This window comes from Astatotilapia calliptera, chromosome 2, assembly GCF_900246225.1.
Source record: "Astatotilapia calliptera chromosome 2, fAstCal1.2, whole genome shotgun sequence".
Taxonomy (NCBI): Eukaryota; Metazoa; Chordata; class Actinopteri; order Cichliformes; family Cichlidae; genus Astatotilapia; species Astatotilapia calliptera.
In genome coordinates, this window is record NC_039303.1 from 22981933 (window position 1) to 23009596 (window position 27664).

The 27664-nt window shown below is 44.1% G+C and overlaps 2 protein-coding genes across 12 annotated transcripts in view; one reads left to right on the forward strand and one right to left on the reverse strand.

Moving 5' to 3' along the window:
* Window positions 1-27664, reverse strand: part of tenm2a (teneurin transmembrane protein 2a) — a 230994-nt gene that overhangs the window by 103312 nt on the left and 100018 nt on the right. For 2 of the 11 annotated variants that reach the window (XM_026188705.1, XM_026188697.1), the window contains exon 1: window positions 13101-13872. The exons of the other annotated variants lie outside the window; for them this stretch is intronic. In XM_026188705.1, the coding sequence (XP_026044490.1) occupies window positions 13101-13179 (79 nt within the window). In that variant the 5' untranslated portion in view covers window positions 13180-13872. Of the gene's footprint in view, window positions 1-13100; window positions 13873-27664 lie in introns of those variants that run through there. 11 annotated transcript variants of the gene reach the window in all.
* Window positions 5650-10052, forward strand: LOC113034285 (uncharacterized). The gene is made up of 2 exons (XM_026188717.1): window positions 5650-9080; window positions 10018-10052. The coding sequence occupies exons 1-2, from the start codon at window positions 5698-5700 to the stop codon at window positions 10025-10027; spliced, it is 3393 nt and encodes a 1130-aa protein (XP_026044502.1). The 5' UTR covers window positions 5650-5697; the 3' UTR covers window positions 10028-10052.

Consider the following 27664-nt stretch of genomic DNA (forward strand, 5'->3'; position numbering starts at 1 on the left):
CTATTTTATACATATTGCATATCTGTGCTTATTTGAGTTGATGTTCAGGTTCTTTAAAGGTCGTAAGCTTCACTGACGTGACTGTTCAGGTGATACATGCTGAGGGAAAACTAGAACATAGAAGGAATTGCAATACATGCTTACAAAACACTTATATCAGTTTATTTTATTATCTTTTATATGTTCATATTCTTGTATTAAGGTTTTAGTAGAGGTTCTTGATTAAAACATTTATTTAGTAGAAGACATACACATAGTCTCAGTGAGCTTCTGGTCTGGTAAAAGGTCAGAAGTGCAACAGGTGAATTGAGAAAGAGCATTTGAGGACGAGACACAGACAGTAGGTGAAGAGGTGACACAAAGAGCATGTGAGGTCAACACACACACACACACACACTTTAAATTAGATTTATTTAGAGGAAGAGGTTAGATATGTTTGGCTGTAACTGCAAAATTGTCTTGGTAAAAGAGGAACCGTTTCTTGGTGTCTCGGCAAGAAAGAGGAACAATTCATTTTAAGATAAGAACGGAAAGTACCAAGCCATGAAAATAGATGATTTTCTAGGTGAAAAGTCATGATGATGTTGATCTGATCTATGTATAAAATGTATCTGTGACGTATGAAGGGGCGTCGGTAAATAAACCCTGATGTTATAAAATAATTGTTTGTGCTTTAGTAAGTTGAAGATCAATTGCTGTGTTCAGTGATCTTCCCACATGTGAATTAAAATCTTCGTTTGACTTCACCCGGCCGGACCAGTGTGGTTATTTTTCGATCACCTCTTGTACCCTTTCTCAATTCTTGAATCTTAACATCTGGGGGCTTCGTCCGGTGGTTGAGTAAGGGAAAAAAGTGGAGGTGTGAGCGGTGGTCCGAGGTGGTCAGACGGGCAGACATGAAGTCCAGTGGCCGAAGTGAGTGGGCATAAGCCGGCTTATCCAAAAGGTAAGGCACTACCTGTTGAATTATTTCCAAAGTGTGCCAAATTGGACATGATAAAATTTAAGTCTACTCACTGAAATTACTGGTGGATGTCTGTTTTGATTTTGATGAAAATTTCATGAGTTGAAACAGTTAGAGTTCTGCTAAGAAGAAATGAAAGCAGTAAAGTCTGCTAAAGCAGTTTGAGTCTGCCAGGAAAAAGTTTAAATATTGGGTTGAAGTCCCAAAGAAATTGAGTTAGAGTCTCAAGTAGTTTGGTAGGGAATTGGTTATTGTGTTGGTTAGAGTCCAAATTTGGTCATAAGAGTGGACCTGAGCGGTCATTTTGTGAGTTGGAGTCTCGATTTGACCACTAGGTTGCACCTACTTCAGTTATACACTTGTTTCGGGTGTTGATTGTTGTTTCAAAATATTATAAATTATTCTAGAACGGCAGTTCGAGTCTGCTAGGAAGCGCAGAGCCCGGAGGTTACGCTCCCTCCTTGTCGTGGACGCGCGACATTGACCTCTCGGCGAAGAGGGTTAGTTCAGTGTGGTTTAGCTGTGGGGTACAGGGCATCCCGGAATTAAGCTAGGAGTTAGAGTCTCCTTACCGTTTGCAACGGTATCTGCGCTTTTTTGGCCAGCAGAAGTGGTCTTCGGGCGTGTAACTTTAACTTAACACTTTGGGGTAAGCCTTGGCTGTGAAATGCCAAAAATAGAGCTTGAGGCAAAGTTTGGGTTGGTTGACGCTTTTAAATTGAGTTAGGTATTTTAGAAATGAGGCCAGAAACAGTTAAAGTCTTGATACTGGTTAATTGATCGCAAAAAACGGTTATGTTAAATTTGTCGAAATTCGATAGGTGTTAAAAGGTTTAAAATCTGTGCAGTTGTAAATATAAGACGTCTCTGTATTAAAAAAGATCTCTGTGGGTCGAGTCAGCAATGCACTGACTGCCTGCTGCTATTCTTAGATGAAGAGTGTGTGTGCATGCAAATGAGGCAGCTGATGCAGAGCGCATGAGAGGACTATGCTTTCGGTTTTGTGTGTCATTCAGCTCTATAACTATTGTTTGCAAATGTGGATAAATGTCTGCAATTAAAATGCTGGCTTAGTAAATAACAACATTGTAAATATATGAATGGTGACAGCGTTTCAAAATAGAATATAAGAATTGTTTGTGTTTAAAACCAACGTTTAGGTAAAGAAGATTTAAGGTGGATTTGAAGGCATAAACAAAAAATAAAAGGGTTACAGTCTGCAAGGGTTGTTAATTCATGAGCTGACTGGATGCAGAGTAAGTGGAGTGGTCATCCTGAGAGGATTGAATGATGCTCTAACTCTGTGGTCAAGTCAGACATAGGCTTTAAGCAACCATGAGCCACTAATAAGCGTGACAAATTAATGAGTATGTGTAAATTGAACTTGTTAAATAGTTTTGATAGGAGTAACTCAATGAGCACGCAATAAAGTGGACTTTTTAGGGGCAGTTTATCACTGACACCATAAAAAGCAACTTAATTAGTAGTTCAATAACAAATTGTAAAGATAACCTTTGTTATTTGAAGAGAGAGAGAAAATTCAGGTTACATATAGTGAATAAATAAGGAAATGTTAATCTCTGCGTCATTCCACACTGAAATTTCAATTGTAGGGGATCATTTGGAGGTGATTTCTTGGTTTTAGACTTATTAGTACGGGACAAGTTGAGGGACCCTTGAGGGTGTGTTGCTGTAAAGTATATAAGGGACGCGCAGCGCCGTTAATGGGTTTAAAATAAATGAAAAAACACTAATCCGAGGAACTATTGGAGAGGTAAGTATACGGAGGTGAGCGCGTTGCGCATAAGGGTTGCTGGTGTCATATATTAACACTTTGAGGGCGAATAATTTTGATTGAGTGTCAACGCTTGAGAACGCGAGGACAGCGTCTAAAGTGCTGGGTTAAACTTTGTGTATCACCGAGCAGGGGAAGAGGAGCCAGTGGTTGCGAGAACAGCGAGACGAAGACTGAAACCGAAAGTTAAGCGTGTCTGGGTGACTTAGACCAAGAAGGTGGAGTCGACCAACGCCATTGGAAGAGGTAAGTCTGTGTTTCAGAGAATGGCTGACAGCTCGGGTGCGACACCTAGTGGGAAAAGGGGATGCAAACCTCTGAAGGATCAGCTTGAACAGCTTAAGAAAGCTATTCGTTTGGCTTCACCTGGAGCAGTAAAAGCAGCAGAGAAAGAGTGCCAAGCGATGGAGGTTGAGGTAAGCAAACTTATTACATCTCAACAGAAAGGGCTGGGTGATAAAATAGCTCTGAGCCTGGTGTTAAAAACTGAGGGAGAGAGATGTGAACAGAAATTGAAACAATTTGAAGAGGAGTCCAAGGGACATTCAGTGAACAGGAAAGCCAGAGGAGAAATTAAGGATCTAAAAGAAACTCATGCCAGGTGCTGTAAGTGGCTGCTCCTGTGGAGGGCAGCCTCTTCCTGGATGACTGAGGAGGAGGATGACACAGGAAAATCAGGAGACATGGTGAGTATAATGGAGTCTTTGAAACATCTGAAGGAGGAAAATAAAAAGCTAGAGGACCAAGTGAAGGACTTGACTCCGAAGGTAGAAGAGGCTAATAGGTATTACACACCGAAATTATATCCTTGGGCTGAATTGGCACGTTGTGCACCACCACCACCATATGTCATGCCTGTAATGACCCTTGGAGGGGGACAAGTTCGTGGTCCTGATGGACAGACTGGAGTTGTCCTTGGCGGAATAGCAGATGTTGAATATACTACTACTCCCCTGAATATCCCCGAAGAAGGGATAAGGGCAGTGGAATGTCAGTCCCAAGATATGGGAGGGAGAGTGACAGCCTCAGCTGCAGATGAAGGCTCGACCTTGCCTCCCAGTTCGGTGGATAGTGGAAACATCATACGGGCCGAGGTGTCTACAGTGGAACAGCCAAAGCAGGACGGGGAGGCCAAAAGGACCCCTAGAATGAAGGACAAAATACCACAAGGAGTGATAACCAAGGGAGAACATTGGGAAGGAGAAGTGTATGGACAAATGCATGAGCCCCCACGTGCGTTAATAGAGGCATTAACAGCATTGGAGGTTATAAAGCAGAGAGTAATGCAGGGAGGGCCAGAAGAGGAGAATGAAGACCGTGCGACGTCATCAGAAGAAGAGGACGATAAGGAGGACGAAGATGGAGGACCTGAGCCCCAACCAAGTACAAGCCTAATTTTGAGGAAAAGAAGTGTGAAGAGAGACCAAGCACAGAGACAGCCCATATTTAGGAGCTCAAAGGGAAAAGGAAAGTCGAGGAAGAGTAGAAAAGTGAGTTTTGAACAAGGAGCTCCTGACCCTGGTTTAAATCTGCCTCTAATAGCAGGTCCAAAGAACGAACCAGTTTATCGCGCCTATAAGGTGAGAGATTTGGAAGCATTGGTTAAACAACTTCCACCAATAACTGAGGGAGGAGCTAGCTGGTTGAGAAAGCTGGGCGCGCTGACCGAAGGAGAAGAATTAGCGCTGGGCGATTTTCGCGCTTTGGCCGGACGTTGTATGCTGGGTGGTGGGTTAGCAGATGTAGAGCAGATAGCTCAAACAACCAGATATGCAAATGACCTACAATACCATGAGGTGCAGAATGACTTAGCAGATGCAGTCCGGGAGAAGTACCCAACTCCTAACTCTGGAGCCATTCCAAAAATTATTTGGGATCCCAAAAACACACCCAGAGAGTTTTTAGCTAAAGCAAAGGAACAATGGTTGTTAGAAACAGGAATACATCCGGGGAAGGAGGGTGAAAGTAGAGCGTGGTTTCGTTCGGCGGTGCTGGCAGGGCTGCCCAATCAGGTTGCAGTTGATTTGGAAAAGAACCCAGATTTTGCCGTTGCAGACTCGGTGCAGTGGGAGAGACATGTGACCCACAGACTTCAGCAGGAACAGGATTTGGCAAACAAACAAAAGAAAGAGTTGGAGGAGGCACAGGCGCAGCTGGTAAAGATACAGCTGACAGAGGCGAGAAACAAGGCAGGTGACAGAAAGAAAGAGGATAAAGAGAGCGCAAGGAAAATAATGGTGGCAAGGTCTCAGCCCGATCCTGTGCCTGACTGGCCAGATCAGGATCCGGGTCTCTACCCTGATGACCGTTGGCCCGCCAATGCACCAAGGCAGCGTCAACCAGTAGGGAATTGGGGGACCGGTGGACCGCAGAGAGGGCGTGGTGGATCCGCGAGGGGAGGACAAAGGGCTCGGAATCCAGGGAATCCTAACAATGTGTCTTGGACTGCCTGTTACAGCTGTGGAGCAGAGGGACACTGGTCCCGAGAATGCCCTGAATCGCAGCGAAATTATCAGAGGCGAGGCTATCAATCCCAGGCACGAGGAGGCCCAAGACAAAGAGCTGCTTACAGGGGAGCACATCAAGCTCCAAACCCGAATGCAGCACCAGCCCCCCAGTACCCAGTAGCTGACTGGGGCTGGGAGAGGGAGCAATACTGACGGAGCCCGGAGAAACTGAACAGCGTGGGGGCGGCAGAACCCATGCTGTCGATGACCGTGGAAGGCACTGAATTGCCCTTCCTGGTGGATACTGGAGCAACATACTCAACATTGAAAGACACACCAGACAGTGCAACACTCTCCTGTCACACAGTTAATGTGGTAGGCTTTTCCGGGATTCCGATGACACTGCCATTGACAGATCCAGCATTGACACAGCTGGGAAACAGACTTTGAAACACCAATATGTGGTGTCCTCACAGGTGCCTGCAAATCTCATGGGCAGGGACCTGCTTGTGAAACTGGGAGCCACAATCATGTGCTCACCAGATGGACTGATTGTTACTCTGCCTGGAGGAAAAGAATTCCCGTGTCTGGGATCACCTTCAAAGACTCAATATTTAGTCCAGAACTCTGAACAACCCACTGCCGAAATCTACTGGGGGAGGCTAGTGGAAGAAGGCATTCTGAGACATTATCAGCTGTGGAAACCCTGGATAATGAGCCTGGCCGTCTATTCCCCACCGCGAGATCCTTTCCACGTTACACTCTTTTATGATAGGGAAGATAACGATATCTATCGGGAACAGTTCCAGTCTGATCTTGAGGGACAGACGTGGAATGTGCAAACACATAACATTTATGTTGGACCAGAAGGTGTGGCCGCGGCTGTGAAATTTACTGATGAACAACTGCCTTGGTACAATGTGGGAGAGGATTCAGCCCCTCACATTACATTGGCGGTCCACGAGGGTCATGGGCCAAGAGATCTGGGACCAATGGTCAAGCGGGCGCTGGACAACGCATGCTGGCAAAGCACCCAAATTCCAAATGTCTGGTATGCACCAAAATGTAAAATATATCGCATAACTTGTTTGTCCAACGATGCAGTGATCTTAGAACATAAAGAAATCTCCAGAATACATGGCAGGGAAAGAATGGATCATCCTGATGCAGTAGCTGAGCTCTCAAAATTGCCTGGTACTTTGTGGTCCGCAGGGCCCACAGATGTAGGTCTAGCTAACTGTTCGCCTGTCCTGTTCCAGCTGAAGTCTGACATACCAATTAACAGACCACAATATAAGCACAAAACTGAAGCAGAAGAAGGTATAGCTGAAACCATTGAAGGACTGTGGAAGGCAGGAGTGCTTGAGCCCTCATGGTCATTTTGGAACACACCTATTTTGCCAGTGGAAAAACATGGGACAGGGAAGTACCGTATGGCACATGATTTGAGAGCAATAAATGCCATGCTGAGGACTGACACTGTGCCTGTACCAAATCCCTACACGGCTCTGACCGAAATTACTGGGGACCAAAAGTGGTTCACATGTATTGACCTAGCGAATGCATTCTTTTGTCTCCCACTGCACGAGTCACTCAGAGACATTTTCTCATTCACATACAGAGGCCGCAAATTTAGGTACACACGCCTACCACAAGGCTTTGCACTCTCACCAGGAATTTTTAATCAGGTGTTGAAAGAGGCATTGTCCCCATGTCAACTGCCAGGGGGCTGTACATTAATACAGTATGTTGATGATCTTCTTATTGCAGCCCCGTCAGCAGCGGCCTGTACGGCAGCATCGCTCGTGGTGTTGAACAGATTGGCGGAGTGTGGCTTCAAAGTGAGCAAAGAAAAACTGCAGTTGGTCCGGCCAGAGGTAACATTCCTGGGCCGGGTGATCGCACACAGATCAGTGGGGCTAATGAACACACACAGAGACCAAATTCTGACACATCCAAAACCAAGAACTGTGAAGGAGTTGCTTTCCTTTCTTGGCTTGACAGGTTACAGCAGGCAGTTCATTCCGAACTATGCGGGTAAAACGGCCCCTTTAAGGGACATGATCAAGAAAGTTGGTGTTCGAAATCTGAAGGCTGAATTGCCTTGGACGCCGGACACAGAGACAGCGTTCATTTCACTAAAACAGGATTTGTCAAGAGCCACAGATCTGGCCACACCTAACTATGATGAGGCATTTTACCTTGATGTTTCAGAAACAAAGGGAGTTGTGAATGGTGTGTTGTTTCAGAAAAAAGGGGGAGGTAGGGATGTACTTATGTATGTCAGCATAAGATTAAATTCAACAGAAGCAAGGCATCCCACATGCACACAACACGCAGCAGGAGTAGCAAAGATAATTCAGAAAACAGCACATATAGTGAGGGAACACCCACTGAAAGTGCTTACTACACACAGTGTAGTGGCCTATGTGAACTCACAGGCATTCACAATGACTCCACTGACGCAACAAAGGTTGAGCAAAATTTTAGAGGCGCCAAATTTGATATTCACACATGAAGGAATAAATATGGCAGACCTAATGGGGTCAGGAGAACCACATGACTGTATTAAGAAAGCCCAGGTTGAAGGAAAAATCAGGGAAGACCTGAAGGCAGAGCCCATATACGGAGCTGAGGATTGGTTCACAGATGGATGCTGCCACAGAGATGAAGAAGGATTGAAAGCGGGCTATGCAGTAGTCTGTAGAGTAGGAACTGAGTTTCAGGTGAAAGAAGCAGGAAAAATTGAGGGACAACAGTCGGCCCAGAGAGCTGAAGTGATAGCCCTAATTCGAGCCCTGAGGTTGGCTAAAAACATGAGAGTGAACATCTACACTGACTCAGCATATGCGTTTGGAGCAGCTCATGTGGAACTGGCTCAGTGGAAGAGAGCCGGGTTCAGGACGGCCACTAATGCACCCATCTGTCACAAAAAGGAAATGGAGGAACTGGAAAAGGCCCTGGAGGACCCAGACGAGGTAAGTATTATAAAATGCAAAGGCCACTCACAAGCAGACAGTATGGTGGCAAGAGGAAATCAGAAAGCTGACGAAGCCGCAAAGGAAGCAGCGGGCTACAAAGGACAGAGACAACTGGTGCAGGTAACCCCAGAAGAGGAGGTTAGCACTAACAGCATGGAAGAAGTTAGAAAGGCTCAGGAGGAGACATCCCCAGAGGAAAAGGGGGTGTGGGAAAACAAAGGAGCCTGGCAAGATGGCGGTTTGTGGAGGGGGCCAGATGGGCGTCCCGCTTTAACGGTCAAAATGGCGGAACAGAAGGTGAATGAGGCTCACGGGCTTGGTCACGTGGGAGTGAAACAGATGGAGAGAAATTTGTGCCGATGGTGGCATCCTGATTTGAGAAGGATGATACTGGAAAAGGCCAGAACGTGCCTAATTTGTGGGGCACACAACCCAAAGCCAGCAGTAAAACCTGAAGCTGGTAAGTTTCTCATGCCAGAAAGGCCAGGAGAAGAGGTCGTGATTGATTATACCGACATGATTGATACAGGCCCAGGTGGGGTGAGGTATTTGTTGGTGTGTGTGGATGTTCTGACTGGATGGCCCGAAGCATGGGCGACCAAATGTGAAGATGCGAAAAGTGTGATTAAGTGCTTAATCAATCATTACATTCCAAGGCATGGGTTTCCCAAGAGAATTAGGTCAGACAATGGTACTCACTTCAAGAACAAAGATTTGCAAGAGGTAGAGAGGATGTTGGGAGTGCAACATAAGTTCGGGACGGTCTATCATCCTCAATCTCAAGGAAAGGTAGAGAGGATGAACCTAAATTTGAAAAACAAGTTGGCTAAAATTTGTGCGCAGACAGGGCTAAATTGGGTCGCAGCCCTGCCCATTGCTTTGATGACCATAAGATGTTCTGTTAACCAATCCACAGGTTTCACCCCTTATGAGCTGCTGACTGGGAGACAGTTTCCAGCACCCTGGACAGTGGTCCCGGTGGAACAGCCCAGGACAAGCAACAGGTCGCATGCAGAATATTTTAATGAGTTGAAAGCTCTTGTGTCCAGCTTTACAAAACAGGTCACTTGTGAGAGACCCACGGGGAACGGAGAGGTCCCGGACGCAAAGGCAGTGTGGCTGAAGGTCATTAAGCGAAAGTGGAAGGAGCCCCGCTGGACTGGTCCGTATGAGGTGACCGCCCGGACGGCTACAGCAGTCCAGCTGAAAGGGAAAGGCGACACCTGGTACCATTGGTCGCAGTGTGCACCCGCACACGAGAGCTTGGTGGAGGAAAATTCGTCTTCAAAGAACGCAGGTGTCAAGAAACAGAGGCAGAATAAACCTCTTCACCTGTGCAACGGGCCGACCAGTAGTCTACCTGGAAGGCCGAAGAAAGAAGAGCAGCCTAGGAGGAGATCGCCGCGCCTACAAAAAGGAGTGGTAACAAATTGAGAGTTTGAAAAGGGGTGGTTTAAATAAAAAAAAAAAAAAAGGGGAAAGTGGAAGGGGCTTGCTCTGTCAGTTATGTCGTCTCTATCTGTATTGGTGGGTATTTTGGTGACCTGTGGTTGTTGTCTCATTCCTTGTGCACGAAGGTTGGTAGAGAAAGTGATTGTAAAGGCAGTGGACCCTGGGGCGGTGGCCCCTATGTCCATGATGCCGATGATGGATCTGGAGGTAGCCGAGTGGACTGAGGAGTGAACAACAACCTATGTATCGACCTCTGGGGTGTCAGAGGTCGAAAGGGGGATTGTGGGGATAAACAAAAAGTATTTTACCAGTATAATATAATCTGCAGTATGAGCATTGCTTTAACAATATAACAGATAGCTTTAAGATGGCCTTAAGATGTTTATGATGATGTTAACTTTGTATTTCAGGTGCAGTTATAACTATTTTATACATATTGCATATCTGTGCTTATTTGAGTTGATGTTCAGGTTCTTTAAAGGTCGTAAGCTTCACTGACGTGACTGTTCAGGTGATACATGCTGAGGGAAAACTAGAACATAGAAGGAATTGCAATACATGCTTACAAAACACTTATATCAGTTTATTTTATTATCTTTTATATGTTCATATTCTTGTATTAAGGTTTTAGTAGAGGTTCTTGATTAAAACATTTATTTAGTAGAAGACATACACATAGTCTCAGTGAGCTTCTGGTCTGGTAAAAGGTCAGAAGTGCAACAGGTGAATTGAGAAAGAGCATTTGAGGACGAGACACAGACAGTAGGTGAAGAGGTGACACAAAGAGCATGTGAGGTCAACACACACACACACACACACTTTAAATTAGATTTATTTAGAGGAAGAGGTTAGATATGTTTGGCTGTAACTGCAAAATTGTCTTGGTAAAAGAGGAACCGTTTCTTGGTGTCTCGGCAAGAAAGAGGAACAATTCATTTTAAGATAAGAACGGAAAGTACCAAGCCATGAAAATAGATGATTTTCTAGGTGAAAAGTCATGATGATGTTGATCTGATCTATGTATAAAATGTATCTGTGACGTATGAAGGGGCGTCGGTAAATAAACCCTGATGTTATAAAATAATTGTTTGTGCTTTAGTAAGTTGAAGATCAATTGCTGTGTTCAGTGATCTTCCCACATGTGAATTAAAATCTTCGTTTGACTTCACCCGGCCGGACCAGTGTGGTTATTTTTCGATCACCTCTTGTACCCTTTCTCAATTCTTGAATCTTAACACTTCAAAAACTACAGAAAAAGAAACGCCTTCACTCAAGACAATATTATAAAACAGACTGTGTTTAAGGACAATATCAATATCAATTACTTTCACACGTTTACCTGTGACAGCATTTTGAGTTTTAGTTTTCGCAAATGTGCTGGAAATCAGCGAGACTCTGTGTGAAATTCCTCACAATAAGATGCTGACACCTCGGATGAAACACGCAGATCTTCCCTCTGATTTGTGAAAAAAAACAACAAAAACCTCACACACAAACACGCACAACACAACACACAGACGCACATGCACCTGTGCGACCACAGATCTTGTTGGCAGTTGAGAGAAAAAGGGACGGTAGCCTGGAGGAAGGGCAGGTGTCCACAGATGGAGCTCTCTCTGTCTCTCTCTCTGTGTCACAGATGGACCCAATCACACCTATTTCTCTCTCACATGCCCTATAGCTACATAATCGGTGTGTGCGTGTGACTCTGACTTGTTTATTGTCACATTAAAAAAAAAAAGAACGAAAAAAAAGAGTGTATTCTGAATTAGCCTCTAAATATGCATACGTCTAGCCTACAGCGGCGAGCGTGTGTTGTTTTTTGTGGGTGAAGCAGAGGCTGAGCAACGAGGCCACGGCAGACATCTACCCCACCTATCACTCTGCGCGTCGGTCTGCTCGGAGCCAAAGTACAACTTACGGCAAATATGCTCACAGTCGGATGTTGTCATCATCGCGGTTTAGGACAACTTTTAATTTTTTGTATATCTGGTGACAGCTGAACATGTGTGAGGCGGCCTGTGGGGGGTTTGTCTGTCTGAGATAGCGGGGGTTCCCGCTAGCCAATGGGACCACACAATCTGTAAAGCAGGAAGTGAACCACCGATCTGTCATCTGTCTTCATAAACCCACCAGTCAGGACCCTCCTAATTAGTCACCATAGAAACCATGGCTAATTCCCCGGTCTGCCATGCCAATCACGTCCTGTCTGTGGCAGCAATCAGAAAGGCACATTTATCCACCACTGGGCCGGATCCCTGTAACAGATGAGTGTGTGTGTGTGTGTGTTTGGTGGGTGGCTTTGTGTGCATGTGTATGCGTGTGGGCGGTTCAGGGAGTTTGTATGAGCTTGTCAAAGGCTTGTATTTCCTTAGACAATGTTGCCTTTATCTTAAAAAAAAAAACCACACGCACACACATGCGCACACATTACGCCTGTCTAGCTTGTAAATTCATAATGTTTGTTCAGATAGGAGGCAGATGTGTCAGAGCTGCTGAGAGGGGTGTGTGCCACGTTGTGATTTTCTGTGGGAACTGTTTGATTAGCCTGACGAGTGCTAGCAATCCCCACACACCCACAAAGCAATCAAGCAACTATTATATGGCTCGCACACAAACACGTACATGGATACAGACGTAGAGATGTGCCGCAGACGTGCTTAACCTTTCCCTCGGAGGTCAAACTGTTTGGTCAAACAACACCGCCACGCTAAAGATGACCCCTGCGGGTCCGTTCACACGTGGGAGTTGAGACTCATCAAGCCAGTTTGATTTTTTTTTTTAAAAATAAATGAAACCCACATCTAAATAGTCAATCAATTGATCAACAGCGGACTAGAAAGGCAAATAGCTCGAAATAACCTTGTAAATATTGAAGAACACACAGATGAATACATTATCGATCGACGTGGAGGGGGTGGAGAGGGGGGACAACCTGTCCCATCCATTTCTCCCCATCAGCTGCCTGTCAATCACTGCAATCGCCGTCAATTGGAACGTGCTCACCAGAAGGCTGGGGTGGCTGACACACAAAGATGCTCTTACATCCGACTTCAAATCAATAAAAAAAAACCCACTCGGAATCGCATCCGAACGGCGCATGCTGGCATTCACGGATGCCAATCATAACTTCAAGGGCACATCAAAGCCAAGTTCTATTCAGATGTATGCCCTTTGATCACCACCACTGCCTCCACCGTGCACGCACATTCTCGCACTTCGCCATATGTATATATATAACCTGTGATATAACGGCAAGTCATTAAAATTAAACATGTGCAGGCTGGGAAAAAAAACATAAATAATTCAAGATCCGTGTGTGTTCATCCACAGCAGACGAATTACAGGGGTTTGCGTAGAGTGAAGTTCGAGCGTGGCTCTATTGTTCCCGCTGTCTGCAAAGAACACAGCACCATGCCATCTGACCGCTGTAGTGACAAAGAAGTATCCGAGAGTCCTACCTGTCTCGTGAGAGAGGGTCTTGGTCCTTCCTGTGTTGCCTGCGTGATGCATCGCTCCGTACTTGTCGCTCTTTCTCATTAACCCTCTACCCTTATCTCCTCTCCTCCACGCTCCACTCCTCTCTGTTCCCTTAAGAGTCCTCTTTTCTTGATTCTCAATCTTTTGCACTCTGTTTTCTCCCTCTTATCAAAGTCCTCGCTGTCTGTCTGTCGCCTCTGCCTCGCTGTTCTTCTTCTTCACTCTTGATTTCCCTCCCTTCTCCTCTCTCTGCCTATTTCAGTGAGCTCTGTGAAGCACAATCCGCTAGCTGAGTGCTGGAGCACCGCGCAGGAGCAGAGAGAGAGAGAGAAAGAGACACAGAGCAGAACGAAGAGCTACGAGCACACGCACGCACACACATACATGCGCGTGCTCGCACACACACTTGCACTATGTGGATCGACACACTTGCGCACGTGTAGCTGTTGCTCTGCAGAGATGAACGGCACAACACCAAAACACCGGTGGGGGGGGGGAAATGATGAGCGCAATGCCCTGCACTGCTCTCCCTGCTTTTCCAGGAGACTGCAGGTCTTTTTTGTCTCCCCTCCTGCTTCTAGTCCTCAGTCCTTTTTTTTGCTCAATCCGTCACAGATCAAGGCCAACTCGGGCACAGGGGAATGGATGGATGAGAAAACACTGAGAGTGAGAGCGCCTTTCAGCCTGTGGCAGGCAGCGCAGAAGACAAGGAGAGATGTGGCTGTGGCTCCATCCTCCATCTGCCCACAGCTGAGACTGAGAGCAGACTCAACACACACACGCACACACACCAGCTCCCTCGCCCTCTCTCTCTCCCGCTTGCTCTCTCCCTCGCTCTCCCAGCAGCGATGCACCAGCGAGATGGAGGGGGAGTAAGGATGACGGCGGGAACTAACGAATGAGCCGAAGGAGAAAGAGAAAAGGGGTTGGGGTGAGACAGTGAAAGAGGGATGGTGTAGTGGTAGAAAGGAGGAGGAGGAGTAGGAGGTGGCAACGAGGGCGGCAACACGCAATGGAGCCCACAAGCGCTAGAGAGAAAAAGAGTGACAGAATCATGGGAATGTGACAAAGCATGCACATTAGAGGAAAGGGGAAGGGATAGAACGGTTACGAGGAAAATACAAGGGAGTGGGTGTGAGAGAGGAAAGATGGAAAAAGAGAGGAGGAAAGGAAAGGTAGGAGAACAGGGGTGAGGTTAAAAGGAGAAAAGACAAGGCAGCAAAGCGGAGACGTGGAGCAGGACAGGGGGGAGGAAGGGCAGAGGACACTGCGGCGCTGAAGCCGGTAATATGTCAGATCTCACATGGGCACGCTCACATCCACACCGTGTGCCTAAAAAGGAACGATACAATGTCAAACAACGCAGGACGATAGCAGCCTGTGAAACAACACTTTTTAAACCTCACAAGATAAAATAAAAAAGCGGTACTTTTCATTTTTCTTTTAAAAATAAAAAATCATAAATTATTTGTTCAGTGGCAGACAATGATAAACAGAAGCTCGCACATCAAGCTTGTCAGACAAATCTTTGAAAATACAAAACTGTACTTTCTATCTCCATAAATGGACTCCGGCCAAAGTCTCAGGTGGGAGGTTACCAGGTGAGTGAAGGTCCTCGCACTGCCCAGCAGAGGGCACACATCTAGTCAAATATCAACCACAAAAAGAAAAAAAAAAAGGCTGAGGCCAACCAACTCATCATGTTTTTACAATATTAGCATAACCCCACATGATTAAACACATTAATCAACATTCAGTATGCATCCAGGCACATCATTTAAGACACTTATCAGACATTATGCAGCGATGCATCTTCAAAGCTGCTCATCAGATATTTCAACGCTACTATGAAAGATATATAAGCTAGTCATTGGTAAGCCAGTCTGTACGTTCCTCTGTTTTTTTACGCTGGAGAACCAATGTGGAAGGTAAACTTTGCTATAAGTCAGACAACAAGGATGCTGCTCAAAAAGAAGTGGATGCTTATTAAACAGATACAGTCTTGCATGCGGTGAGGGGCAGGTATGAAGCTGCTACACAGGCAAAGAATCCGGTGTGTGTAGTAATGAAGAGAGAGGACGAGATGAGCAGGTATGACCCATGAGGCTCTACTCCAGGGGACCAATGTCAGCCCCATTTTCTATTTCTTCATGCAACATTCTCACACGCCATTCATCATCCTCAACGAGTCACGTCGTGACTTGTGCACAATGTGCCGCTGCGGCACCCTGGCGTGCGCACACTCCAGTTGATATGTGGGGGCATGTACACACATGTTCGCACATATGTATGCGGAGAACAAGAGCCGCGCGCACGCGTGCAGGTACTCTCCCTCAGCACCCACGGTAGCAGGTGCTGAGAGTCGATTTACGGCGAGAAAAGGAAGGGGTGGCAATTGGGGTGGCGGCGGAAGAGGGTAGAAGGGAGGGGTATGGGGGGGGGTGGGTTGTGGTTATGACTTCATCATATTAAAGTTGAGAGCGCAGCCTGGGTAGAATCGGAGGGGGTGCAGGAGGAGATGCTGGATTTTTAGATGAGGTTCACGTCGATTTGTCATGATAAAGAAAAAAAACATCTGAGAGAGAAACAAATTGCTTTTTTGACAACACCTTGTAATACTCCATCATGCACACACACACACACACACACACACACACACACACACACACACACACACACACACACACACACACACACGCACACACACACACCCCTGCGCATATACACATGTTCGTACATACGCGCGCAAACACAAAGCAATGCATTTTCCTCAAGCTGGCTATTTATCAATGCCATTCAGCATCATTATACCTGGCATATCTGTATAACCATATATATCAGGTGTATACATGTATGAGAGCTACACACACAATTTCCCCACTCAGTGTGAATTGCTCACTGGAGAGGCCGTTCAACCTGTAGTTGAAGTATAGAGGACACAAGGCTGTGCGGAGAGGATGTAAAGAGAAGCAGACGTATGTGTTAAAGAAAAGAATATGCAAAGGTCACACAGGCAAAGGTGAGCAAGGCTCATGTAACTGCATGAGCTGAAGCGAAACCTGTGCAGCCTTTATGCAGATTTATATTCCTTCTTTCCTTTTCGTCATCTCACTATTACACTCACAGGTTAATACGGGGTTTCTAGAGCTCAAACTAGGCAGTCTAAATGGAAACCTGTCAATTTATATATTCCTAGCAGGTCACTGAGTACTTTTTCCCCTTTTCGTGCTCTCTATTCAACACTTAGTTTCTTTCTTCCCTCAGTGACACTTTTTGTTCTTTCTTCCTTACTTTGCTACCATCCACCTACCTTCTCGTTTCTCCCACTACTACCCACCTCATGAACTGAAACACCAGGGGATAGTGGGTGAAGAGGAGGGGAGAGGGCAGGTCTGCTGTAAGGTGCCCCATGGGTTGAACATGGTCATTTGTCATGAGGCTGAAAGCTTAAGAAAAGACTAGTTAACCTTTACAGCTGATTCCCGCGAGACGGGAAAGAACACAGCCAGGCAAAACACCTCCAGGAGAAGGCGGAGCGTACATGCATGTGTATACACACGCACACACACACGTGCACAGACGCATGCATGAATGGCGCTTGCGGCATAGTCTCCAGAAATCGATATCTACGGGAAGCAAGAGAGGTTACCGTTTTTACACCACCACACCACCCTCCCCGACTCGCTTCTCCCTCGGCATAAAGACTCAGTGTCTCCGTGGTCCTTTTTCCTTCCTCCTTCATCCCACCACCCCCCAATCCTTCTCATCCCCACACCCTGCCAGAGTAATTAATCACCTTGTGCTAATGAGCTATTAACTAATGACAGATTGACATGTCGCTGCCTGTGTGCGCATGTCTGAGTGTGTCTGTGGAGGCATGTGTGAGTGTTGCCAGAGCCACCCTCGGCACACTAATGTGATTAATAAGGTTAAGCTCTTATTACTGAGGGAGCAACAAAAAAGGAGTACACACACACATACACACACATGCACCGGTGCACACAACGGCCAACATGCATGCACAAAAATACAAAAGTGACAAATTTCTTTCATGCACAGGGCAAAGAATGACTAGTGTCAGGCTGCTTCAAAGTATAAATAAAACTAGGGCACAGAAGAAAAGAAAAGACATCGAACGCTACCTTTCACCATATATTCTCATTACCCAGAGGCTGACTCTGCTATACACAATCACATCTCAGGGAAAAAGAGGGAAGCATTCCAGTAAAGCACTTCACTACAATTGAGTTACAACTGCCTAAAAAAAAAAGAAAGAAAAAAAACCTATAAAAAAACTTACAAGTCTTCTTGTGTCTTTGTCAACATTTTCAGTCACTTGTCAACATTTTTACAACGATTCAGTCGACCACTCATAGGTGCCCAATTGTTGGTTTGCTGCTGCTGACACATACCAACACAGGCACACATGCCTCCTATCACGTTAAGCCTGGTTTCAGCACCACGGACAGCTACACAAAGGAGGCGCTTTATGAACACATTTCAAGAGTCCCTGAAACAGCGTCCTTTGGCGTTTTGGTGCACAGCGAGAGACTCCTTCTTTGTAATAACACTCACATCCTAATATGTGTACCGAACGCACCGAACAATTACCGTGCCAAACAGACACACTATATCAAACCGTAACGCAAATAGGAAGGTATTGCTTGAGACAGGTAGTTACGCCTGAAGAAGTCACTACCTGGAGCCTGTTTAATCGGATGTATTGGACTGTAATGTCTCTGCACTCCAATTCTAAGAGAAATGTAGTTACAGCAAGATCATTTGATACTCAAGAGGATCCTTGCACTACATAATAGCGAGTCTAACTCAGCTACATGTGAGTGCATAGCATGTAAGCGTGTATGTGCGTGTGGCAGCACATGTACTGTACTGTATGTGTGTCTGTGACCTAACAGTGCGTCCCCCTGGAGAAGTTTTGGCGCATACCGAGACTCATTTGCATTCTCGCAGCTCTCTCATTTTTTTCCGTGGCTTTAGAAGTGAACAGCTGCTTAATGGTCATAGCTCTTCAGAGACGGGACATTGGGAAGCGCAGAGGGGGTTAGCCAGGGTTTCTGCGCTGCCAAACGCACAACTACACAGGGTGGAGACACACACAAAGGCACATGCACGTGCGCGCTTGGAGCACACACCAGGTAAATCCTGGTTTAGCTATGGCTCTGAGAGTGAGATGTGACCATTTAGCAGATGTTTTCCTTCCCAATAGTGACTTTGGAGGCTTTCCACACTGTTGAATTTAACTACAATGGAAGACAAACCAAGATGCACGCGCATTACACTTGAGCTGATGTGACAACAACAGAGAGAAATCCTTTGCTCAGTATGGCTAAAACGACACTGGTACGTGTATGTTAACAGTAAGCGCCGAGCTGGTATAGCTGCATGTTCCAAGCAAGTGATAGCAGCATAATACCTTTTCTGTAATCCACTGAAATCACTTAAATCTGGATTTTTATTGGATGGATGGCTGGACGGTGCAGTGGAGGATGGTTGTAAAACCTGATTTAAAAAGCAAAAGAGGGGATTGTCAGTGGATGTTTTTAGGGGGGCGAGGGGAGGTTGAGTGCTTTCTCTATTTTTTTTTTTCATGGCGCACGCAAACTTAAACCCCGTGCCACAGACACAGTGACACACATTCGAGCAAGACTACATGAAATGGCCTTCATCTCCATGCGCATTTGACTGCTTCGCTTGCCGACACACACACATGGGTTGTGTTTCATGAGATGCCAAAAGAAGGGATTTGGTGAAGTGAGAGAAGGTTATCACCTCACAGCTGGAAGTGCGAAGAGCCGTTCTGGTTCCACGGCGCTCTTCTCAGCGGGAAGCCTTGTGTTTTGACCTTTACGTGTTAGAAATTACTCAAAATTGTCAAGAGCATGTCAATGAAGCATACCAATATATAAAAAAAGGCAAATGAATGATTGGGTTGGCAGGGTTATTGACCTCACAGATCATAATTTAGTTACCGGACCTAAAAATAAATCCAAGAACAAAATGTTGAAATATATTTGATCTAATATTACAAAATGAAAGGTAGCTGTTTTGTCTTAATTGAGACAAAAACAACAGGAACTTGTTGAGGATGATAAATGCAAAATATGTCTATTTTTAAAATGACCACCTCTTGGCAAATCCATATTCAGTTCAGTTTTATTTATATGGCCTCAAATTACAACAAGAGTCACCTCGAGGTGCTTTATGTTGTGAGCTAAAGGCTGCATAATAACAGAGATAATACCCCATGAATCAGTTGACTACCTATCAGCAAGCATTTGGTGAGAGTGGGGAGGAAAAATCTCCCTTTTAACAGGAATTCTCCTGCCGAAACAGATTCAGAGACGGGAGGCTCTCTGTTGTGAATGGTTGGGGTGAGGTGGGAAAGACAGGACAAAAGACACATTGCAGAGGAAAATGTATTAATCACTAATGATTAAATGTAAAGTGATGTATAAACACAGAGAGTGAAAAGAGGTGAGTGAAGAAGAAACACTGTGGAAATGCTGTGGAAAGTAACTAAGGGAGGGTTCAGGGTCACCTGATCAAGCTTTAAAGTAGATTGTGTCTATGAAGACTAACTGACCCTTCCGGCCCTAACATACCAGACATGGTCCCAGTGAAAGCCAAATATTATTTACTTAAAATATGGTAAAATAAAATGTATTTAAACATGCTGAGTTTTTGTTACTTGTATTAACAGACTTATTTTTTTTTTTAAAAAAACAATCCCCCCAAACTCCAAATATGTCTATTTGAATTGCTTTTAAAGTGGCATTAAAAGACTTTTCTTTTAATATTTTTTTAATCGTTTTGCAGATCTTTCACAAAGTCAGTACATTATCTATATCTATATAGACAGTATGATTGGTATAATAAAAATATTTGGTTGGCAGGTGTTCTGTCTGTAACCACACCACGATTATTAGCACATCTGTTGCCCATCTGTTCCTCCTGCTATTATCCGGTGCTACTTGGGACTAAATAGAAACACAAGCTAGTATGTAAAGTATATGATTTATTATTGGACTAAAAGTTTGAGCAAAAACTTAACAGGTAACTAAAAGTAATTGATAGGCAGCAGAAAATAAGCAAATGTAATGTGATGGTCAAAAAGCGAATGAATGGTTCAAGTTCGCTGCTAAAAGTGTGATCGCCAGTTTAAACGAAAACCAATAAAATACAATAGACGGCTAAAATGATTTGATTTTATTCTAAGGAATTAAAGTGCTTACAATACATGGGTAAGACTGGTCACAAAGCTTAATGAAAAAAGCATCAGGACAACAGTATTGGCTGAATGGCTGCAAAGTAGGCTAATAGGACAATTTAAGGACAAAATAAGATCTATTTAGAATGAATTCAACTGAACTCATCTGAGCATGAGAGGATTTAATGAAGATGGTTTTTTGGGTCTACCTGACTGGTCTGTGTTGTTTGTCAGATGTAAAAAAGAAAAAGAAAAAAGTTGATAAGATATGTAATAAAAAAACTCACCAAAACACAAGTGAGCTTGTTTGTCTCCTTGTTTAAAGGTAATTTTGTAGATACAATCTAGCTTTATTTTTCATCATTCATAACAATTCAGTTATTCTTGGCATTATTCTTTCTCTGACTTAAGCTTGTAAGGCAACATTTCTTTCAGGAAGTATCAATCCAGCCTCTTTCTCTGTGACTCACAAACAGGTAGAGATGTCTTAATCTGTGAGTAGCTCCTTAAAATAATCTAATGACCACCAACTTTTCTTCATTTCCTAGCCGCTATTATAACACACCGGCTTTAGCTTGTTGGTTGCACAGACTGTGATAAATGACTGGTTTCCTTGAGATGGATTGGAATATCTGTCAAGGTCTGCAATGTCTTTAGATTTTCATTTGTTTTTCTTCTTGTGTTTTTGCCTTCTACCCGTCCCCGTGTCTCCCCTCACTGCATTTTCTCTGCTTGCCTGTGTGTTTCATGTCCTCTTTTCTGTGGCTTCCCATTGTATTTTGAAGGTTATGTCCTGGCACGGCTTGCTGTTTCTACTTCCCGTGTTTGTTCTTTTTCTGCCCTCATTATTGTTTAATTTGGCTTACCAATGCCTTATTACCACTCTGAATATTTCAACAGTCACTTTGTCAAGTTATCAGCCTCTCCTCCTGCATCTTCCCTCATGTCTCATGAGTTTGTTTTTCCTATCATCTTTTTGGCTTTCCAGTACTTTTCCCGTTGGGCTTTTTAAAAATTCATTTTTATTTCGTTTTTGCTAGTCTTTTTTTACATTTCTTTTTTCTTGCAAACTACCTATCTGCTTCCTCGATAACATGCACTTGACTGTTCAAGAACTCTCCCTTAAAAGAAAAACAACAATATCTCCTTCATGGGCTCAGCGTGACAATTTTCTCCTGATCTAAACATACAGCACCATGTTCAAAATAACAGCGGATGGATGAATGGAGTCAGACAGGGCCATTATGAGGATGCTTTTAAGTAGTTTCTGTTTGTCAATTTGTTTTAAACAAAGTGGCATACTATGTTCTTCTTCTTCTGTTATTGAGTCTGGCTGTGCATTTGCGGTCACCGTCATGAAGTGCAGAATAAATTCTACACCGAACAGATGCCTCTGCAATGCTTCAAGGGTCTAAAATATTTATACAAGGCCATACATTAATGCAAAAGAACAAAAAACAAATAAAAAATGAAAACAAAACCCCCACATATATCAAGTATATCTGATGACGAGTTACAAGAATTTGTAGGATCCAGACAAAACAAGGGAGGGAGACAGGACAGCTCTAACATAGAGACAAATGACCTCCTAGCACCATGAACAGGGTGGGTATGAGCAGTACCAGGTTAAAAAAAAAAATCAAAGTTTGTATCCAATGAATACAGAAGGCAAAATACACAAAGGTAGATGGTGAGAGCTAGACCAAACACAAGGATTGATGGCCTTGTAATTTCTTCTATTCTGCCTGCTAAAGATGATGAATCCCTCCACGAGGAATTTAATCAAACTCCAACAGTGTACACAGGTAGTGCTACAGCTAACCTTTCATGGTTAAGCAAACAGCGCGGTACAAACAAATACAAAGCTTACGCGTAACCTTATATGTGACGTGAAATAAAAATACACATAAATTCTCAAATTCTGGCCTCGATTCAAAGTCACGTTATCCAGCCATAAACAAACACTACAGTCCAGAATGCATGTGTGCATTTTCCTTCTGGAAAGTGTGTGTACGTGTCCTGTATTGGCTCTTTATTGTGTAGACTGAAGAGATTACAATACCCAAGCCTCATGGATCAATACTCACAAGCTATGGACATATGAATTGCTTGTGGCAATGTAAGGAAGACCACAAAACTTGTGCAAGGAAGAATAACCCTTGGGGGAGGGGAGGGGCGACGTAACACTGTGTGTGTTTGTGTGTGTTTGAGCTTGTTGCCAGAGTCAGCTGTGCATGCTTAAAATAGTTATTGTTAGTCAATAAGCAATTTCTGTGTGAGAGGCTTCAATATACAGCCTTATTAATTCAATTACAGCAGTCGGCCTTGACTCGACAGTAAAATATGCAGAAAAACAGAGAGTTGCAGAATGGAGCGAAAGCAAGAAAAGGGGGTAAGAGGAGAGAAGAAGCAGGTGAGTTTGGGGGTTTCTGTCATTATGATGGATAGATCAAGCGAACAGGGGCTCCCACAAGGAGGGATATAAAAATAGGCGAGCACCTCTCTCTTGCCGGTGCTCCACTCTGCCCATTTATCGAATCACAAGTCTCCTCGTTTTGTGATTCCCTTTCTTTTCACCTTCGACTGCCGTGGCCTTGCGCTTCCCCTCTCAAAACTATTCTTCTTCACTGGTTTCTCCCAGCATCCTCCTCCCCTCCTTCCTTCTCTGCTCATTGACGTGACTGCTTACCCCCACATCCAGCACAGACAAAACACAAAACCAATCCATCCCACTGGGTTTCTTCTTCATCACACTCAGCCAGAAAGGGTTTTTTTTTTTTACTGATCCCAGATGACACACTAATTCAGTACCCACAATTTTTCCCCTTCTTTTTTTTTTCTTATGAAAAACCTATATTTACACCCAGGGATTGCTTAGAGACTCTTCTGTCCTTTTATCTCAGTTGCCTTTCCCTGCTTTGTATTCATGCTGCTATACAGATTCAACACATTCAAACTAGTGGTCTATGAGGGATACTAATGGAAGTCGTTCAGAGCACCACTTATTGTCCTGTGTGTCTCAAATGCTCAACAAACCAAACAGCGCAGAGACCGCTAAGGAAAGAATAGAAACAGTCCTCTGCTGCTTCCCCCCCAAGTTTTCACCCAAGTCTCACTTCCATTCTTCTTCTGTCCTCCCCAATCTCTATCACTTTCTCACTCATTAACCACACCCCCACTGCCATCCCTCCATTCCTCTTCCTCGCTCTCTGGAGAGGAAAAACAAACAGCTGTCAGGGTCAGGCTCGCAGATGAATTCCAAATGACTTTGAAGGGCAGAGGGGCCGACCAACTTTCTCTAGAGGAGAAGCTGGTTACAAACATGCACGCAAACAGCATAGAATAAATATGGTCCATTCATCGAATCCCCCACCCCCAATACCACACTCACAGAAGCAGAGTGCTGCTACTCCTTGAATCAATACTGTGTCTTAAGTCGGCCTGCTGTCAAGGTAAAGGGAGCTTGTGTGTGTAAAATGGATCTGTGGGTGGTTACACACACACACACACACACACACACACACACACACACACACACACACACACACACACAACACCCGCATATGCTGAAGTGTGTCAGTGAGAGTGTGTACACAAGTGGCCAAAGCTTGCTCCCATGTGATGACACAGATATTGTAAATCTCGATAAACATAGAGGCATTGAGCACAGGTTTGCTCACTTCCTCTTTGATTTATTTCACAAGTCCTCCTTCAAACTTTCTAAAGACGCAAGAAGTCAATGTCTCCTTCACCAGCTTGCCACCCATGGCTCCATTTGCAGCTCTCGCTGGGTCAAGATGAGCCGATGAATCATTTTTCATCTTATCAATCATATCTATGCGGTACCTCTCCATCTTGTCTGTTGAGTCCACTCTCTATCACTGTCTGTTACCATTCATCCATCATGAATAAAGGAGACCTTTGAATTATTCAGTGGTGCTAAGCAAAGGTTTAATCAAGGCATTAGCTCCATTCTTAATTCTTTCATGATGTTTTCTCACTGGTAGCGTCCTCTGAAGGACCTCAAAGGTCACAGGCCCCCGGGATTCTGTTTGCTTGACCAGGATCATGGAAAACATGGTTACCTTTTTCCTTGATCTATACCCTGGTCACACTGACTGATTACAACAAAACAAAAGTTAATAAACAGAGTTATATGGACAGATTTGTCCATATAACCCTTTGATCCACAAGGGGTCCAGTCATTTTCAAGACACAACCAGCTAGGCCTCTATGTAAGACTGCTGCTCCTCCCTGAGTTTGGTTCTGCTGGAGATTTCTTCCTGTTAAAAGTGAGGTTTTCATTTCTACTGTCGCCACGTTCTTGCTTAGAGTGGGTTATCTGATTGTTGAAGTAATCTAAAACCCACTATATCCACTTTTTACCTAAACCAAACAACTTTTTCCAAAAGTCAAATGTGTCATGTTAGGAAGAGTGACCATGTAAAACCAACTCAAAACATTTACTGCAGCTTGTTTGATCAAACTACTAGAAAGGATAGTGTTAGTTTAAACTGACTGTACCAGCTGCATGTTGCCTTGTTATGGGTGCATCTGAAATTATTATTATTATTTTATTTCTTACCCATCTGTATATATTGAATAAGAGCCTCACTACAATGCAATGTATGTATGCTTACTATATGCCGGTGCTAATTTGTTTGCTATAAATAAAACCACGATGGTTGATTAGATTCAGTGTTAAAATGAAAAAAATGAGAGAGTAATAATTTTTCCAGCCACACATGTAACTTGTACTCATGTCTCACAGGTTTCAACACTGGCTGACGAAATTTAATTCAAGACTTTTTAGCACTCGGGTATACGTCTGTGTGTATGTGCCTGCTCGTGTGTGCGTATTAGTCCTTCCAAGTCTTTGAGTTTTGGCAGCAAGATCAGAGGAAATGTGTGTTGTTGTGTTTGCGAGTGTGCGTTCGTGATTTTGTGTGTGTGTCACAGAGAGAGAGAGAGAGAGAGAAAGAGAGAGCGAGTAGGCATGAAAGTGAGATTCTGCTCTGAGACGTTTGATGTCGAAGAACAGCGTCTGCTGTCTGTCTGCCAACTGCCAACCCTCTATCACCGTCCCAACACATGGCCTCCGCAAAGTGTGTGCATGCGAATGCGTGTGTGTGCGCAAGTGGCCTGATTAGGCGGGGACTTGGCGATGTGACACTGCTACAGAGCTAGTTAGACTCATAACGTGCACCTCACTGTGTCACAGTGTTAATGTGTGGGCCTGAGAACGCAAAATAGGATTTCGTTTTGAATCACATGACAGAGATGGAGGAAGAGGTGCGTGTGTGTGTGTGTTTGTGGGCGTACTGGAAAGGGTGAGTAATCTGTCACATTTTATACCTCTCATCTTTCACCAGTGATCTTTGGATGGCTCCTTAACATACAGAGTCAAGTATACTTAAGCCTAATTGTTAATGTTGTGTATGTGTGGCTCTGTGCATGCATATGCTGTATGTTTATGAACATATCTTTGGATCGTGTTTGTCCATGTGTGTGTAGACTGTGTTGCAACACTTTGAGAAATACTGCAAAAGCTATTCCAACATGTCTGCAATTACAGACAAGCAAATCCTGTTTTTAACTTTAACTCCAACTTTGTCCAACTAAGGTTAAAAGAGTACAAAATACGCTTGCGAAACAAAGAAAAAGAAATTAAAAAAAACAGCAAATGAGACATACCGCTTGCTATATTTGGCCTCAGAAGGCCAAGGGATCCCTTTATGACGAGTTTTACTTTGCTAAGAAGCAAAAACAGAAAAGATCCGAAAACGTCTGAAGAACTGAAAGCCGGGGGAACAAAAAACATTAAAAGGGAGATGGAGAAGAAAGGAGAAAAATGAGATCTGTTTAAAAAAAAAAAAAAAGTCAAACACTTGTCTTGACTCACACTAGCAGACGTGCGTGCCTATGCAAACTTAAGCACAAACAAACAAAATAAAAACAGTGATTGAGGTACTAACAGATGCGCGCGTACAAAAACCCCCAAAACATACTGAAACATTGGCAGAGCAAAGGGCTCAAAGATCAGGTGAATCTACAGAGCAAAAGACACATGGGTCTTTCTTTTGCACCCTTCTTGACATTTTCACTCTGATAGGGCCAGATATAGCTCTCCTGCCTCCTCACAGCTCACAAACACGCACACTGTGAGAATGAATAGTTCAAGATCGAGGGGGAGTGAGTTATTTTGGAGGAAAAAAAACAGAACAGAATATGGTAACAAGAAAAAAAGAAAGCAAACACTGGAGAAGCGATGGAAACGTCTTGTGGCAACAGACAAATAAGTGGTGCTACTGGAGTGATCCCGGCACCTCGTGTCGGCTACATTGATGAGGAAATTCACAATGCTGAAAGGCTTGAGAAATTGAAGAAGAAAAAGCAGAATGAGATGGGGCCTAGAATCAAAAGTAAGAAAAATCAATACAGAGGCTCGAGACAAGATACAAAAGGACTTGAGACTGAAAACTGGTTTACACTGAATAGATAAAGACGTGGAATTTTCTCAATGCTTTGTGCCCTTTGTGTGATATTTGCGCTTGCAATGTCGTGTCTCTATTGTCTTTGGATAGAAACATAGAGGCAAGAGCGCTCCACCGATCTGCAATTAGTCAATTCATTTTTAATAGGTTCTGAGGGCTGTGTTGCATTAATTACGCCCAGGGGTGACAGGAGCATAATAATATTGATCGGTTTGGATGATTCCGATTTAGTCTTTTAGTTGCCAAGGTGTGGGGTGAAAGTTACCTGATGACTGCATCTGCATACGTAATGTGTCAATATCATCAATTCTGGCCAGTGCTGGGTCACGTGTTAACCTAAGACTGCCTTAGAAATTTGATTAATTTCGCAGTTTGTCTCTACAGCTGTCTGTTTTTTGTGAGCATTATCATATGACAGCTCTTGTAACCTACTTTTGTTTATAATACTATGTGGTTAGGTTAAGGAAAACATGCTCGGGGGGGAAATAGCAGATGGCATAATGGACTTGTATGTATATTGCACCTCAAAACATCTTCTACTACAAGTCTCACCCATCCAGTCAGTCAGCACTTTTTGTCTAACATTCACACACACATACAGATGCACAGGAGGATGCTTCGACATGCAGAGGTGATGAGCTGGGGTTTGATACGCCAACCTTCCAATTGGTGGACGACTTGTTCCACCACTTGACTCACAGCCACCAGACTTCAGGGTACTCAAACTTCTTTTGACTGCCTTGACTCCCTTGCAAGGGGTCATGACACTGGATAATCATCCTGATGGTTCCAATCTCAGTTTCGGGGATCTATCACATGCCAG